This window comes from Colletotrichum costaricense (assembly GCF_030867565.1).
Source record: "Colletotrichum costaricense strain IMI 309622 chromosome Unknown Scaffold_16.1, whole genome shotgun sequence".
In the NCBI taxonomy this organism is placed as follows: domain Eukaryota; kingdom Fungi; phylum Ascomycota; class Sordariomycetes; order Glomerellales; family Glomerellaceae; genus Colletotrichum; species Colletotrichum costaricense.
Genome location: NW_026848245.1, coordinates 589,691 through 603,984, shown reverse-complemented (window position 1 = coordinate 603,984; position 14,294 = coordinate 589,691). Strand labels below are relative to the sequence as shown.

The following is a 14,294-nucleotide window of genomic DNA, read 5'->3' as shown; positions in this document are numbered from 1 at the left end:
GGGTTTGAGAAACCCTAATGAGGTCGGCTTTGATGAATCCGGCAGGCAGGGCGAAGGCCAGCTTATAGACGGGAAGTTGAAGTTTTGCAAGCTTGCGCTGGCAGTTAATAAAGGCAGGAGCCGTCTCTTATCACTTTCCGTAACCAGGTCGTTCGTATTCGAAACACCATAACGAATACGGAAACGATAATGAGCAGTGATAAAAAGCAACGATAATGACATGGAGCAACGACAGTGATAGGAACTTGAGGAGAAAATCCAGAAAGAACAATGGGCAGGGCAACAATTGTGACGGGGTCTTTTGGGAAAGGCATTCAAATAGCCTGTGAATGTTCACTGTTGGTGATGGGCTGCGACCACTCGGGTCTGCGATGATCCCCGGGAGCGAGTCACCGCTGTGAGGACCGTGGCTGCCGTTCAAATCCTGTTGGGAGACCCTTTCATGGTGCCGCAGGCGTGAAGACATTGAAAGAGAACACAAGAAAGCAGTCTGAAGTGTGAGTTGAAGAAGGCAAGTATAATAATGAGACGAAATGTAAGAACAAGGGACGGCATGGGGATGAAAAACGATGTAAACCAATAAGGTCAAGGCAAGAACGAACAGTTGATATCTGACACTGAGAGTTCTGCTCGAATAGTTTGCAAAAATTGGGCCTTTGCGAAGACGTATTTTATCCCTCAACTTTGAGATGTGACAAATCGGCCTAGATGGCAGTTGTGCCACTCCTGATGCTCTCTTCCCCAACCCCAGTTTCCTATCTTCGGCCACATCTTGAAGCAAGACAGGAGCCGACGTTTGAGCCGAAAGGCGGCAAGGGCGCATGCGGTGGTGCCTTTGCGAGTAAATATCCCGACATCGCAGCTTCCAGAATCTAGTACGATCGTGGTATTGTGTATTGTAACAAATGTCTATGGATGACGCTGATGATGGCTTTTGAGGATGGTTGCCTCCGACGCAGGCTATGAGACGAAAAAGAAGAAGGTAGAAAGGACCGAAGACCAAGTTCCGTGACCCTCAGCCTCCAGTTGTACCTTCTTTTTCATGTACAGCTTTCAGCTTCTTCTCTGTCTTCATGAACTCTCGAATGCCTACCGGGACATCGTCATAGAGCTTCTCGTCCCACATATTCTTCGCAATCTTGGGATCCTGCGGCACCCAGTTGGTATCGGAACCGCCGCCGTCGTCATCCATGGTATTCGAATCATTCGCGCTCGCGCCTTGCTGCTCCTTCAACTTTAGCTGTGCCTCCGCATTCGCCGCCGACCAGTCTTCCATCTCCTCCCTGTACCGTTCCCACACGCAATTGACGCAGCCGCTCATGCAACAGTTATCCGGCTCTTCCGGTCGCGGGGGAATAACCACCCCCGCTATCGTCGTGCTCTTGGAACGCAGCTCCTCGAGACGCTTCTGGCGCGCGGCAGGGCCGGCTAGGGCGGAGCCGAAGACAATGGCGGCCTTCTCAGCCGCGGTTTGCGGCGGCGGCGTCGGCACCGGCTGTGCGGAGAGAGCTTCAGCAACGGGTTCGGTGGTTGGGTTTGGATTTGGGCTTGGGCTTGGGGAGGGAGGCGACGTCTTACGGCCTTGCTCCTGTTTGTGGATGGAGGAGTTTGGGGGCTCCTCGGGCTTCACATCGGGGATGGGTTGAGGGTCGTTGAGGATCGCATCGTAGTAGGCGCCCAGCGGGTGCGCTTGGGTCTGAGAGGGCTCGATGGGTGCCGGGCCGGTTTGCGACTGGCTCGTGACGAAGGCACCTCGGGGCACACGGGCGATGCGCGGCACGAGAGGCCGGAGGCGGGGGAGGAATCTGGCGGGTGCTGACATATTGGGTGTGCTCCGTTGGTGAGTCCAGATCTAGGTGGGTTGAAGCTTGGAGATGGGCATTGTTGGGGTTGAGTGAGGCCGGCCTGCTGTCACTACAGAGGCGAGAGAGACCAGGGCGATTGGAATGCGGTCATCAAAGCCTCGGACGTCATCGGTCTCAATTCGTTGCTTAGGTAAGGTGGGAGGTGTCATCACGTGCTCTCGCGTCTGGACTTGTCCTCCGTACCCATGTGAGGAAGGGACCTGTAGTGGAAGTTCAAACAACCTATTTCATTGGTAAATAACGGAGAAAGCATGGCCGCAATAGTGCTATCAGCATTATAGACCAAAAAATAAAACACCGATTTTAGATACGGTAGACATTGGGCAAGATTTGGAGCATGCTTGTACAGAGACATGCGCTTCAAGGAGCTCTAAGAGGACCTCCCCTGTTTACTTCCCAAGGTCCGCCCAATCAGGAAAGCGGTGGAGTCGCATGTACACAACGCGCCGCCTGTGCACCCGCTGGACGAGAACGTCGCGCATCTTACCAAGGTCGACTACCAGCGCCGCAAATTCAACTCGGGCTGCCAGCTCCACGCTGAAATGCTTCAGTAAAGCCCAAGACGACCATTGAGCATGGAAGAGTCCGCGCCGAAGCGGCGGAGGGTTTCTCCCCGCCTTAGCAGAGAACGCGACGAAGACAATAACGAATCGACCACTCCGCCGGACCCTCCCCCACCACGATCGCGAATACCCAGGAGACCTTCCTTCGCGTCGCCAACGAGAGCAAGCCTGTCCCGGACGAATCCCGATATCCTGCGAAGAAGAAGTCGAAGTCTGAGCCCATCAAAGGCGGGTTCCAGCAACCCATCAACGCAATCTACTACCCAAGATGTAGCCGGCGAGGGCCCAGCCGCTCAACCCGAGAGCCAGGCAGAGCGATTCTTAGAAAGAGGGCCTGCGCGCCCAAGGAGTAATATGTCGGGATCAACTGCGGTCGAATCAGCCAACCTGGGCTCTCCAGCGCGGCGGATGGCTCTTGAATCGAGGGTGAGCGGAGCTCTGGCGTCTAGGCCACGCCGATCTGGTGGCATACCCATTCCGAGACCACTTCCTGAACCTGGACCCAACGACGATGAGGACTTCAACCCTTTTGCTGGACGCGTCTTGAATCGCACGCCCCCTCGCCACGGCGCCGGCCTTGGAAGAGCACCTCCCCGCCAGCCCGAACCTGAGCCTGAACTCGATCAGGAGCCCGAACTCCCGCCTACCCCTACGCAAAGGGGCCAGGCTGACCCTGTGGTCACGACACCTCCTCGTGGCATCCACGATACACCTTCAAAAAAGAAGCGGCGAAACCCTTCACCGTCTAAGAGCTCGCCACTGAAGCAACCGCCTCTTCGACCACCCGAGTTCTCTCAAAAGGCGCAGGATCCCTCCAAGAAGGCCATGGCACGGGCTGTCCGAGAGACGAGCCCGACTCAGATGGAAAAACAGACAAGGTCAACAACAGGCCCTTCCGGGACACACGAGGCCCGTGGAATACCAGTGCCTGATCCCTACTCGGAGCTCAAGGAGACGAGAGACGCGCTTCAGGCGGAACTCGCAAAGTTGGAGGCCGACCTGGAACTTGCAACTGATGAAAACGAGCGAATACGTAAGGCGCAGTCTCGCCGATCCGGTGATGTGCAGCCTTTGGGACGCTCTCGTCAAAATCAACTCCTCGACTTGCTCCGCCGTCACCTCGTACCACCGGAGAAGGAAGCCAAGCCAGATGCTGCACAAGGATGGTTCGACATGGCCATGAATCCAACATCATGGCTTTCGTTTGGATCCCTAGGGCAAGCTCAGCTGTTCATACCAAAAAAAGAGCCAGAGAAACTTCCTGCTCCTACTTCGCACCACCCCATACAGATGACGGCCGTCGACGAGCTTCCATACCTTCAAGCCTTTACCCCCTTCGAAATTTCAGCGACAACGAACATGCTGCCAAAGGAAAGCGATTGCGATCCTCTACTACGGAAACACAACATCGTTATTAGGTCGGCTAATCCGGCGGGTCTCTTCATGGCCAAGATGGAAATGACTGTCGACACGGAGAACCTTCAAATCAAAGAGCTTGCAGTACCCCGCCTGGACCCCGCAGCCGTCGCGGAGCTCGGCCCTTTCGTCGAAAAGGTCACAAACGGAGGCTCCAACACTCACATGAACCGGAACGTCAGCGTGGTGACTTGGGCCATGTCCGAGTGGTACAGAGTCGCCGTCGAGAGGGCGAACGTTTGGCATATTCTCGACACCGAACTCGGCGACAAAGAAAAGCTGGCGCAGAGCGTGGCGAGGATACGGACACGACGGAAAAAGCGAAGGAGAAAGGATGACGATGAAGAAAATAGTCAAGATGCGGATGGTGCCACAGACAAAAATCGGACTGAGAACCTGCCTCGTTCAGTACTGCTGCCTCATCTGGGAAGAACAGCGTACGAGATTCCGATACCGGGTGCCGTGAAGGAAGAAACATCGTGTTTGAGATTACAGTGGCGGATTGATTTTGACTGGACGGGTGAGGCGCAAAGCAAGGTTGGACTGGTCATTGGCATGCCCGGCAAGTGTGAGTACCCCCCAAGGCTGCCTTACTTCACGTATTGGACTAACATCAGCTAGGGCGTCTAGGTGACGAGCGCGGTTCATTGGCAGCAGCGTCCAAAGTTTTTGAAAGACTTGTTCAGGGTAATGAGGGACCGATGACGGCGGTACGAACTGTTGTTGCATTGCTGGCGGGAGACGCGTTGTCTTGAAAATGATACCTAGTTCTATGCAATGCTGGTTATACAGAAATAACTGCATGCGATAGAGGGACATAGTCTGCAAACCCAATGTTGATGGTGTTTCTATAATCTAGAGACTTCCCAGTCCGTTTGCCTAACCTTAGGATCGACCTCCCATCAAGTAAGCAAAGGTACTTAGTTAGTGTGCGTATGCGTATGTCGATCATCATTGTCTTATAGAGAAGGAAAGAGAAAGACCACTCTTACTCCTACTTATAAGGAGCCGGGACGAAAAAAAGAGTTCACCCCCCCGGTGCCGATTTAGGGGCTACATCTCTTGGTGCTCATGCTGGGACTCGAACTCGGGATCTCGGTAGCCTGTCGTCGAGTAGGCTGTGGGCGTAATTGATTGTTGACCATAAACCACTCCACCACCCAGCCAGTTTGACCTGACCCGTCGACCTAGACGGGCGCCTGCTAGCTGGTGACAACATTGGAGTTGAGGGGGTCTATTTGGGCTTGATTGGTGGCGTATTCAGTTGACTGGGTGAATACACATATCAGTAACACAACAAATTTACACATGGCGAGTTTTTCACGTTGATGGATTTTACTTCTATTCGGCTAGACTGTCTACGGTCTCGCAACCAGTTTTACCTACTACTGAATGCAAACTTTATACTGAAGGAGCTGTTGACTTTGCCCCTTTTCTATATCACCAGTAAGAGCCCCATCTTAGGCTCTCGAACCCAAGCAGGAGACGCTCGTGCCATTACTAAAGTCTAGTAGGAAGGACCGCCCCGGCCGCCGCCAACACCACCGCCACCGCGGCCGTATGGTCCATAGGGACCATATCCTCCACCGTATCCGCCTCCACGCCCACGGCCTTGACCGTTGGGACTACGGGTAGGACTACCATTAGAGCTCTCGTCATCGGAGCGATAGCCGTTAGTATAGCCGTTGGTATATCCGTTGGTCATACCGTTCTGGGTAGGAGAACCACCGCCGCCCCGCCCATAGCCGCCCGGTACACCGAATGGAGCAGCAGGACTGTTCCGGTACGCATCGCTGGCACGGGGACCTCGACCGGCGGTACCAGACATGAATGCTAATCCGCCGCCATTTGAGGGGCCACCTCTACCGTAGCCTGTGCCGTTCATATTAGGCCCAGGAGAGCCGCGGCCAATACCGGCGTGGGTGAACGGCGGGCTGCGAGGAGCAGGACGCATTGGAGTCAGGGGGTTCTGCTGTCTGCTCCCGTTGATCCCATTCATGCCGTTGGGGGAGGGGCGAAAGGGGATGTTAGTTGAGCCACCGTTGATACTGGGACCGCCGCCGTAGGTTGGCCCGGAGAAGCCTGCGCCGTTGTTGGCGTTGCCGGTGAAAGCTGCGTTGTTGCGGGCGGCGTTCTGGTTCATGTGCCAGTATGCGTCTAGGACGGAGAAGCCGTTCATGTTTCCTGGGGAGAGACGGCGTGGGGGTGTGTCCCCGTTATTGGAGCTGCGGCCGCTTCTGGACATTGTGTTGAGTTCTGGGGTTGTGGGCTTTGGTCTTGATGACTGGTCTTGTGTGTGCTTTGTGCTTTTGATGGTTTGGTTGTTTGGAGAATCTGCAACGTTCTTGATGATGATTCTAAGAGAGAGAAAGGGGTTTGTTCTATTGCTTCAAAATTGTTTATATAGATGCTGAAAACATTGAAGTGAATCGGTACTGGCGGACCTCGTACAGTGAGTAGAGCGTTCGTGATGCGGTGGTTTCTGCCTTGAGAGCTCATGTCGGACGAAATTTCCACCAGCCATTCACTGTGCTACTCGAGTAAGTGCTTCCGCATCGTAGAAACGTGAAAAGTGTCTTTGTTGAATACAGACGCTTATAGTTCCTCTTGATTCTCTATCATTACTCGAGCAAGCATCTTCGAGACATCACACGCATGGATGAACAAATTTGCTTCAGTCTAGCTACTTTCTGATGACAAGGAGTCGTTGAGATTTCACGCCTGACCATTCAGAGTAGTCTTACCAAATTTGGGCAGCTAAGCCCGATATTTGCAGATCTTACAATTCTACGTATCGATACAATAACAGGAAGATGCAAGAATCATGTTAATACGCGTAGCTTTGCATACAGCAAATCGGTGCGCCCATCCGATGTTAGATGTACATATTTTGATGTTATGAGCAAACCAAAATCGTAGTTCGTAGTCACTGCTGAGGCCTCCAATTCAATCTAGGGGGTAGATACATGATCGATATAAAGTCTTTGTTTCCAACATAGGCGCATATACTTAATAAAACCATCGTGATCACTTGGAGCTTCGTACTCGGACCAGGTTACAAATGGGACCAGACCTAGTGATCGGCCAAAAGCCGATGGGTTCTCGAATACATATCATCTCAACACTTACTACTTCTCCTTTTGTTCTTCTTAAGGAGTAGAGCATAGTCATACAAGCGAATATATTCCACGTTGGCTAGCGGTTCAAGGCCCATATCTGAGTGTCCTCAACCCGCTGATGCTGAGAAAGAAGACCAGCAAACCAATTCTGGAAGCCACGACGTTTACTGAGCGTTTCAATCATCATTGCAAGGTTCAGAGTAACAGTGACCGTAATATTCGATCTAGCTACCGGACAAGTGTTCAAGTCGAGCTCGGATTGTGGGTTCAACGGCTTGGATTTCAGACTGCCGTCAAGGTCGGATTTGGACCGTTGCTAATTGAAGTGATAATTGATCGCGCCGAAGGCAACTTCTAGCTGTTTTAAATGACCAGAGTATGGAGTGAAGATCATCACGCGCTGGGATGCGTCGCATTTTCAACTACTTCGTTGGGTGCATCAATGAGTTTTGCTATTGGGGCAGTACTATTTGGCTATTGGGGCAGTAACCCACTTTTTAGACCAATGAGGGCTCACAGCCATAGGGCTCGGACCATAACCCCACACCTGTACCCGCTGCACCTGCCCACGGGCCACCCGGCGTAATTGCCCACGGTCGCAATTACATAAGGCAACTGCGGACACGTACGGTCGCAATTGCTTATTCAAAAAGATGATTAAATAAGTAATTAAGTAGGTAATTACGATTATAGGAAATTGCGACCGTAGGCAATTACAACCGTACGTGCCCGCAGCTGCCTTACGTAATTGCGACCGTAAGCAATTGCGACCGTGGGCAATTACGCCGTGTAGCCCGTGGGCAGGTGCAGCGGGGCCAAAAAATAGGCAACGATATTCTACTAGTAGCTCCCGCTATTCTGCTACTAAGTATAGCTACGGCCGCTACACGACCGCCGGTCTCGGGTATATATATAAGCTAGGCTCTGCGTAGTTAGTATTTAAATAGGCTAGGCTAATTAGAGGCTAGTAATTAACTTAGATTATTTTAGTAAAAAGTATAGTAATTAACGCGTTAGCCTAAGTTAACGTATTAACTTAAGTCGACGATTCTGTTAAATTAGCCTAATTAGCCTAATTACCTAGCTACCTAGCTACTTAATAACTACCTAGCTAGGTAATTAACTTACTTAAAAAGCTAGTAGTAGCCTACTAGTAGTAGTTTATAAACGAGGTTAAGGATTTATAATACTTATTTAAGTAGGTTAATTTTACGAGGCATTACTATTTTTAATTATAATTACTATTTCGTAAGTAGCCTCGTTAAGTACTACTCTAACTTTAAGTAAAGTAGAGAAGCGCTAGTTATAAAGTAAGTAGTTATACTTTATATAATCGTATTTATTATAATTAATAATATACTAATAAACAAAGGGATCGTTAACTTTATAATTATTCCCTTCTTACGGTATATTAACGTTAAGAATAGCTTTAATTAATAGCGGCGGTAGTAATAGCAACGGCGAGGTTAACGAAGTAGTAGTTAGAGGTAAGTATAATAAGTAGGTAAGTAGGTAGGTAGGTAGGTAGGTAGGTATAGGTAGCTAGGCTCCGGGCTCAAAGGTAGCGGAGGTCAAGCCATAGCCTAGGGGCAGAATAGCGGGAGCTACTAGTAGAATATCCTCGCCCTAAAAAATTTAGAGTTCGGAAGGCAGGCTCTGATTGGCTAATAAAGTGGATTACTGCCCTAATAGCCAAATGGTACTGCCCCAATAGCAAAACTCGCATTAATAACGTAACTTCGTCATCAGTAACTAAATCTAAGCTTCCACTAATGTGTATAAGGAAGCTAAGTGTTCTCCCGTTATGAAAGGGCAACTGTGAGGCCGTTCTGACGTCTCAGGATTCGACACCGCAATGTAACGTTGACAAGCCATTCGCATCGTCGACGGCCTAGGCAAAAGTTTAACCGGCAAACCATCTGCGCCACTTTCGGCACGGTCGCTAATGAGTTTGTTAAGATCCCCAAGACTCTGATTGGGGATAACCTTTGGATCGCTACCAGCCAGCGATCCCAGCCAGGCCTTCAAGACGTCAACACCCCGTTCAGGAATTCGTCGTACGGAAGCCTGTTCAGTCATCTCCAGCCATGGATCGTTGAACGGCATGGCCAGGCAGTATGGAATATTGCTGCCGAAAAAGTTCATTGGCATCGGACGAAACATGCGTCGTCGAGACTCGGCAAGCTTCAAATACTCCAGAATCCAGGTCGCCTCGTTCAAGTTCTCCGCCACTTTGTTGGTGTAGTTGGAAATCCGAATTTGATGCTCAATGAGGGGTTTGTCCAAGTTGCACAGGAACTCAGCCTCTGGCCATTCGTCTTGAAGTTTGTCCAGGTCCCCTTTGTCGGCCATCCTCTTCCGGATAGCATCGATGAAGTTTTTCTCGAGGCTGTAACTGTACACAGATTCACCGGTAATTGGGTCGGTTGTCGGCGTATCCAAGAGTTCGGCCTCGACGGGGATGTACTGCATCAACTTGAGACGTCTCCAGGAATAAATCGGATTCCAAAAGTCAACCATCTGCAAGGCGTTGAAGGTTTTCTCGGAAAAGAGTTGACATCGTGCCGAGTCTTTGTCATTTCCCAAGAACATCTTCTGAGCAGTCCATACGCCATGCGCATCATCCACAGAGCTTTGAAGGATAACCCAAGGATTATCCCCTTCGCCCCATTGCTGAACGGCGAAGTTGACTGGGGCTCCTCCATTAATATCCTCTTTGCCATTTTCGAGAGTTCCCATGAAGATCCCACCGGAAAGGCTGTTCGCTGGAACAACAAGTTGTGCGTCTTTCACATTGGCCACCTCCTGTAAGGTGCAGAGCTTGAGTTCCCGCGAAGCCCAGAGATAAGACGGCCCGTCATACTTGAAAGATGAAATGGAGTACCTTCTAAACCATTGCTCTTGAGTCAGGTACTTATTTTTGTCCTTTTTGAACTGTTCTTCGTTCCAGGCCGTCAATGCAGCTGGAGTCTCCTTGAGTATATGGGCAGCTAGCCATTTGTCGTCATCAAGACTTCGATTTGGCTGGAGTTGTCAATAAGTACAATACAAATGGTGTGCCTTTTCGGCGAGAAGAAATGGCAGTGGAATGAAGATGACTCACCAGGAGATCGCTGTATCCTCTAAGCATTTCATAGCTGAAGAAGTGATCTGATGGTACAATGTTGGCATTGTTGGATGTAGCAGCGATGTTGATGTTGGTCGTCAGGAAAAAATGTGCTGCCCAACGCTGTATGTTATCGGGGCATGTTTTAGTCTCCCCTTTCTTCGTCGAGAAATCCTTGTTCCGCCGGCTAGTAAACCAGACTCTGACAGAGTCCAGCACTATTCTTTCGAAAGTCTCACCAGATTGCACACTTGCACCGTAGAGAGGGGGGAATCCAGGATGAGTGAGCCAGCTCGCCTTCTTAAGCTTTGGAATGAGCTCTTCACCAAGAAGATCTGTCACTCCTCTACCTCCAACGAGCCAGTGCATCCAAGGCCTATGACCGCGTCAGCAATCTCCTTGGTTTATATCAGCCCGATGATAACTTACTTGTGGATCTCTTTCATGACGATTCCTCCATTGACATGACCATTTAGAGGACCCAGATATGCCTTGCCTGGAGCATCGAAAGCATCCATCGAAGAGCAGAGATATACCCAGCCGTGCTGAGTTCTGGCTTCATCATTCATGATAAGATCGCGCTACCATCTCCATCAGCTTTGAACACCTAACAGGAAATGAAGATCAACTTACAGCATAGTACCTGAATTGGCCATCATCACGCGACCAACTCATGATGTGGAGGATATCCTTTTTGGAGTCGATGAAAGAGGAGCTGAAGTGTTAGCCGGAAAGACGGCAAACTGTTGACCCGTTTACTTACGCTGCTATAAGCACAAACCAGGGCGCCCACGAAACAGATCCGATTGGTGCCTTGCCATCTTTCTTATGGTTTGCATCAGTGGGAAATATGACGGAGATGAAACGAAGCTCGGATCTGAACCATGACTTCTGTTTGTTCCTTGGGACTGTTTGACCGTCTGCAACGGCGTAAGTCTGTAGGATTATGTCTGGATCATCTGCCTAACGTTAGAGTCAATCAGTCCTGACGGGAAAGTTTCACTTACTCCAAAACTGGGTCATTAGCTCATTGTACGTGTTGTGCTTCCTGAACGCCTCATCGGTCTTTAGGCGTTTGCCCCAATAATCGATGAAGTCGGCATTGAGTTGTTCAGGCGTGGCGGGCGTGTCTTCATCAGGATACGGCTCTTTTGTCTGTGGTTTTATTCCACGAATGAACTTTCGATACCAGAGTTTCTGGTTGAAATCTTCATGGTTCCCACGCTTAGGGTCAGTCATTGTGTCTTGTGTGAGTGATGGGACAATAGTTGCTGCAAAAGTGTGGCAAGAAGCGCTTGAAGATTTATATTGAGTTCAAAACTCTGGATGTCTACCGGAACAGGGCAAAAGAACGCGAGTAGCCAAGTGCATTGGTGAGACAGCTGATACACTGCAAGCAACCCCATCAAGCTTCATCACATCACGTCTCACTCTAGAGGCAATTGAAGCCAGCGATACAGATGTGCAGTGCCTTAAGAAACGCTAGTGTGTGATTCAAATATGCGGATGTCCTCTGAGCTGAATCTTCGTAACCAGTTGAATGTGTCCGATTAGCGAACGAGCCTTTTGTGGCTTGCTCTAGAGAGGCTGAATTCCATTTCCGTCAGAGGCTAGGCTCGGCCCATTCATTAGCTTGTGGGTTATGATATGTAACCAAAAACATCGGCGATACCCCGCATACACCAGACTATGGACCAGACATAACCTTTCCCAGCATGGGTAAAGGCTTGTGACGACGTAAGCCTCTATCTTGCACTATCAACTCTCGATGAGCGTTTGATTCGTTAACGTACGCTATGTGATGATGAGACATATCAGAGTCAACGACTGTGTCTCAATACGAGCTTGTAAGATGGCAGAAATGCAGTAGGCTAGGTTCATCAGCCGTTCGATCTCAGCCAGCCTCAGAGCGGCCAGACTTGAAAATCTGGAACAAATGTATGCATGGTGTATCACATAGCTCGGAACATTGTTTCCGGCCAATTGTAGGAAGATTGTTACTTTCATAGTATTCGAGCATGTCCAGAAGATAGAGCAATGGCATTTCTCTTTAGATATGCACTTCATTTCACAAGTTAACTTCCGCTTCTCACGTACTCCCATCTTCACTGTCGTCAGTTTTCCGCCGAAATGTCTGAACCCAGAAAGCTCGACAAGTTTCATCCTCCTGCCTTCTTGGATGATTTTGAGGGTGAACAGCTTGAAAGATGGTCCAAGACTGTTGACGGTTGGTTCGGTGACGAGATAGCAGGCAGACTCCCAGGAAGGAAGATTCTTACTCAGTTCTTCAACCCTCGTCACTTTGCCTACAACTCGTCTCTGCCGCCTGTACCCATCACTTGGGTTGGCTTCCCTCTGAATGCAAGTTATTCACCAGCCTTCTATGCACTCGTCTAAACGGTTATCAGGTCAGAATTAAGCAGCCTACGGATGACGCTCGATGGGCATACGCGAAGGATCCGGAGAACCAGCGAGCTCCTCCAGGACGCTTGGATCCTGAGATTCTGAAGTTCCATAAGAAGAACGAGCAGACGGGGGAGGATGAAGTTGTTGAGGTACCTCGACAAAGGGAGGATCGTTGGGTGATGGACGAATACTTGGAATGGTCTACCAAAAAGGTTGATGGAGATGTTCAGATTGTGAGCTTCACTTGCGAAGGTCCAGAGGTAAGTTGCAGCCAATTCTTCTTTACAAGGATGATCTTTATACTGACTGATGACTAGTACTGGGAAGAACTTGCGAAGTATAATCCCATTCTGACCGAAACTCCCATTAGGAACCCAGCAACCCAAAAGCATGAGAGGAACAACAAGATCCTCAACATTTATAAGAAGCTGAACCCCGATTTTGCACATGAGATTAAAGGAGATCACCTAGTGGACGACGAAGGTAAATACAACATCTATAACAGGTGGAATGGCCACACCAATACTGGCACCATTGCCCACCTCATCCAAATCAACAATAGCCTTAGTGCCGAGATTGACATCGCTGCTCAAGCCACTGTCACAAGGACCGACTTGGTATACGGTGAACCTATTACCAACATGCTTACCCTTTGCGGAGATGGATCTGCCTATGGTAATCCGAGCAGGAATTCTGACCCGACTGTGAGAGACTCTGTTGCTGTTCGGTGAGAACTATTCGAGGCTAACGATCTGTAGATTGGTGCCGCAGTCAACGAAGTCTGTCGTTTGGCTCGCGATACAGTGTGTCACATCCCGGTCACAATCTCTGTCAAAGATCCTGTCGCTCTGTACATGTACGACGCAGACTTCTCGTCCTTCCTGTTAGATCGCACCGGTAATCGAAGAGGAAACGTTCGAGATATGGTCCCGGTTCCCGAAGGGGTCTTTGACTGGTGTGACCGTGGTGATATTACCAAGAACATGGGCCTTCATCTTCGCGTATCTATTCCAAAAGGTCTCAAGACTGATGACAATACCCGCGACCTTAATCTGAGCGATCTTTTTGACCAAAACAACGGAGGTCGCTACGTGCATTATGGAAGCCAATTTGCCGATTACATCTTCATGAGCGTTTCTGGTGTTGTTGGCCCGAAGCCAGAGCCTCAGAAGGATGGAGAAGCGTGGCCTGGAAAATCTCAGCCTGCACTTACCTACACTGAGCCGTACCTCCAGAAGCCGTTTATCGAGCCCAAGGTTTTGGGGAGTCCTGTTCTCTTCAAGATGATGGGAGAGGTCGATGCGGTTGCCACACCTTCTGATCGAAAGGGCGACCCGAGGGTTGAATTCAATGCGGTTGTCACAACTTCTGATCTAGAGGCAATGGATCTGAGAGTAGAAGCAAAGAATGGACCGTCGGGCTATATGGGGATGCCAGAGCCCGGTCCTCATAACGGGCCGGACTACCAATCCATCACTCCGAAGGCCATCTATTAAGCCAATAGGCAGGAAGCCGAGAGAAATTGCCGATTGATGGCTTTGACTGCACTCAAGTATTGAACCCTTAAAGTTGTACTCGTTAGGCCCCCAACATGAAACTTCTTAAGAACTCGCCAATGTTGAAGCTCATATTTCCCTGACTGAAGCTGCATATAAGCTGATTGGATCAAACGGCTTGTTGCTTTATATAAGATTAACAGTCGAAGACCCTGTATTTCCCATTACACTATCAGCTTACAGTGACGATGTCTGCTATAAACCAATGCGAGATTTCCTCATGGGATTTTAACTGCATACAGCCATGTTCTTATGTCTCGTAT

At 49.8% G+C, this 14,294-nt stretch overlaps 5 protein-coding genes across 5 annotated transcripts; 2 read left to right on the top strand and 3 right to left on the bottom strand.

Moving 5' to 3' along the window:
- Positions 1 to 1,015: 1,015 nt before the first annotated feature.
- On the bottom strand, positions 1,016 to 1,822 carry CCOS01_12992 (oxidoreductase-like protein; the record flags this gene model as incomplete). The annotated part of the gene is made up of 1 exon (XM_060461139.1): positions 1,016 to 1,822. The coding sequence occupies one exon, from the start codon at positions 1,820 to 1,822 to the stop codon at positions 1,016 to 1,018; it is 807 nt and encodes a 268-aa protein (XP_060308341.1).
- Positions 1,823 to 2,440: 618 nt separating this feature from the next.
- On the top strand, positions 2,441 to 4,599 carry CCOS01_12991 (uncharacterized protein; the record flags this gene model as incomplete). The annotated part of the gene is made up of 2 exons (XM_060461138.1): positions 2,441 to 4,412; positions 4,466 to 4,599. The coding sequence occupies 2 exons, from the start codon at positions 2,441 to 2,443 to the stop codon at positions 4,597 to 4,599; spliced, it is 2,106 nt and encodes a 701-aa protein (XP_060308340.1).
- A 752-nt stretch (positions 4,600 to 5,351) lies between these two features.
- CCOS01_12990 (uncharacterized protein) lies at positions 5,352 to 6,089 on the bottom strand (the record flags this gene model as incomplete). Its single annotated transcript, XM_060461137.1, has 1 exon — positions 5,352 to 6,089. One exon carries the CDS (start codon positions 6,087 to 6,089, stop codon positions 5,352 to 5,354), a length of 738 nt encoding a protein of 245 aa, XP_060308339.1.
- A 2,632-nt stretch (positions 6,090 to 8,721) lies between these two features.
- On the bottom strand, positions 8,722 to 11,308 carry CCOS01_12989 (uncharacterized protein; the record flags this gene model as incomplete). The annotated part of the gene is made up of 6 exons (XM_060461136.1): positions 8,722 to 9,987; positions 10,067 to 10,445; positions 10,499 to 10,650; positions 10,703 to 10,784; positions 10,833 to 11,028; positions 11,077 to 11,308. The coding sequence occupies 6 exons, from the start codon at positions 11,306 to 11,308 to the stop codon at positions 8,722 to 8,724; spliced, it is 2,307 nt and encodes a 768-aa protein (XP_060308338.1).
- An 891-nt stretch (positions 11,309 to 12,199) lies between these two features.
- On the top strand, positions 12,200 to 13,971 carry CCOS01_12988 (uncharacterized protein; the record flags this gene model as incomplete). Its single annotated transcript, XM_060461135.1, has 4 exons — positions 12,200 to 12,412; positions 12,478 to 12,735; positions 12,793 to 13,179; positions 13,234 to 13,971. 4 exons carry the CDS (start codon positions 12,200 to 12,202, stop codon positions 13,969 to 13,971), a joined length of 1,596 nt encoding a protein of 531 aa, XP_060308337.1.
- Between the last annotated feature and the right edge of the window lie 323 nt (positions 13,972 to 14,294).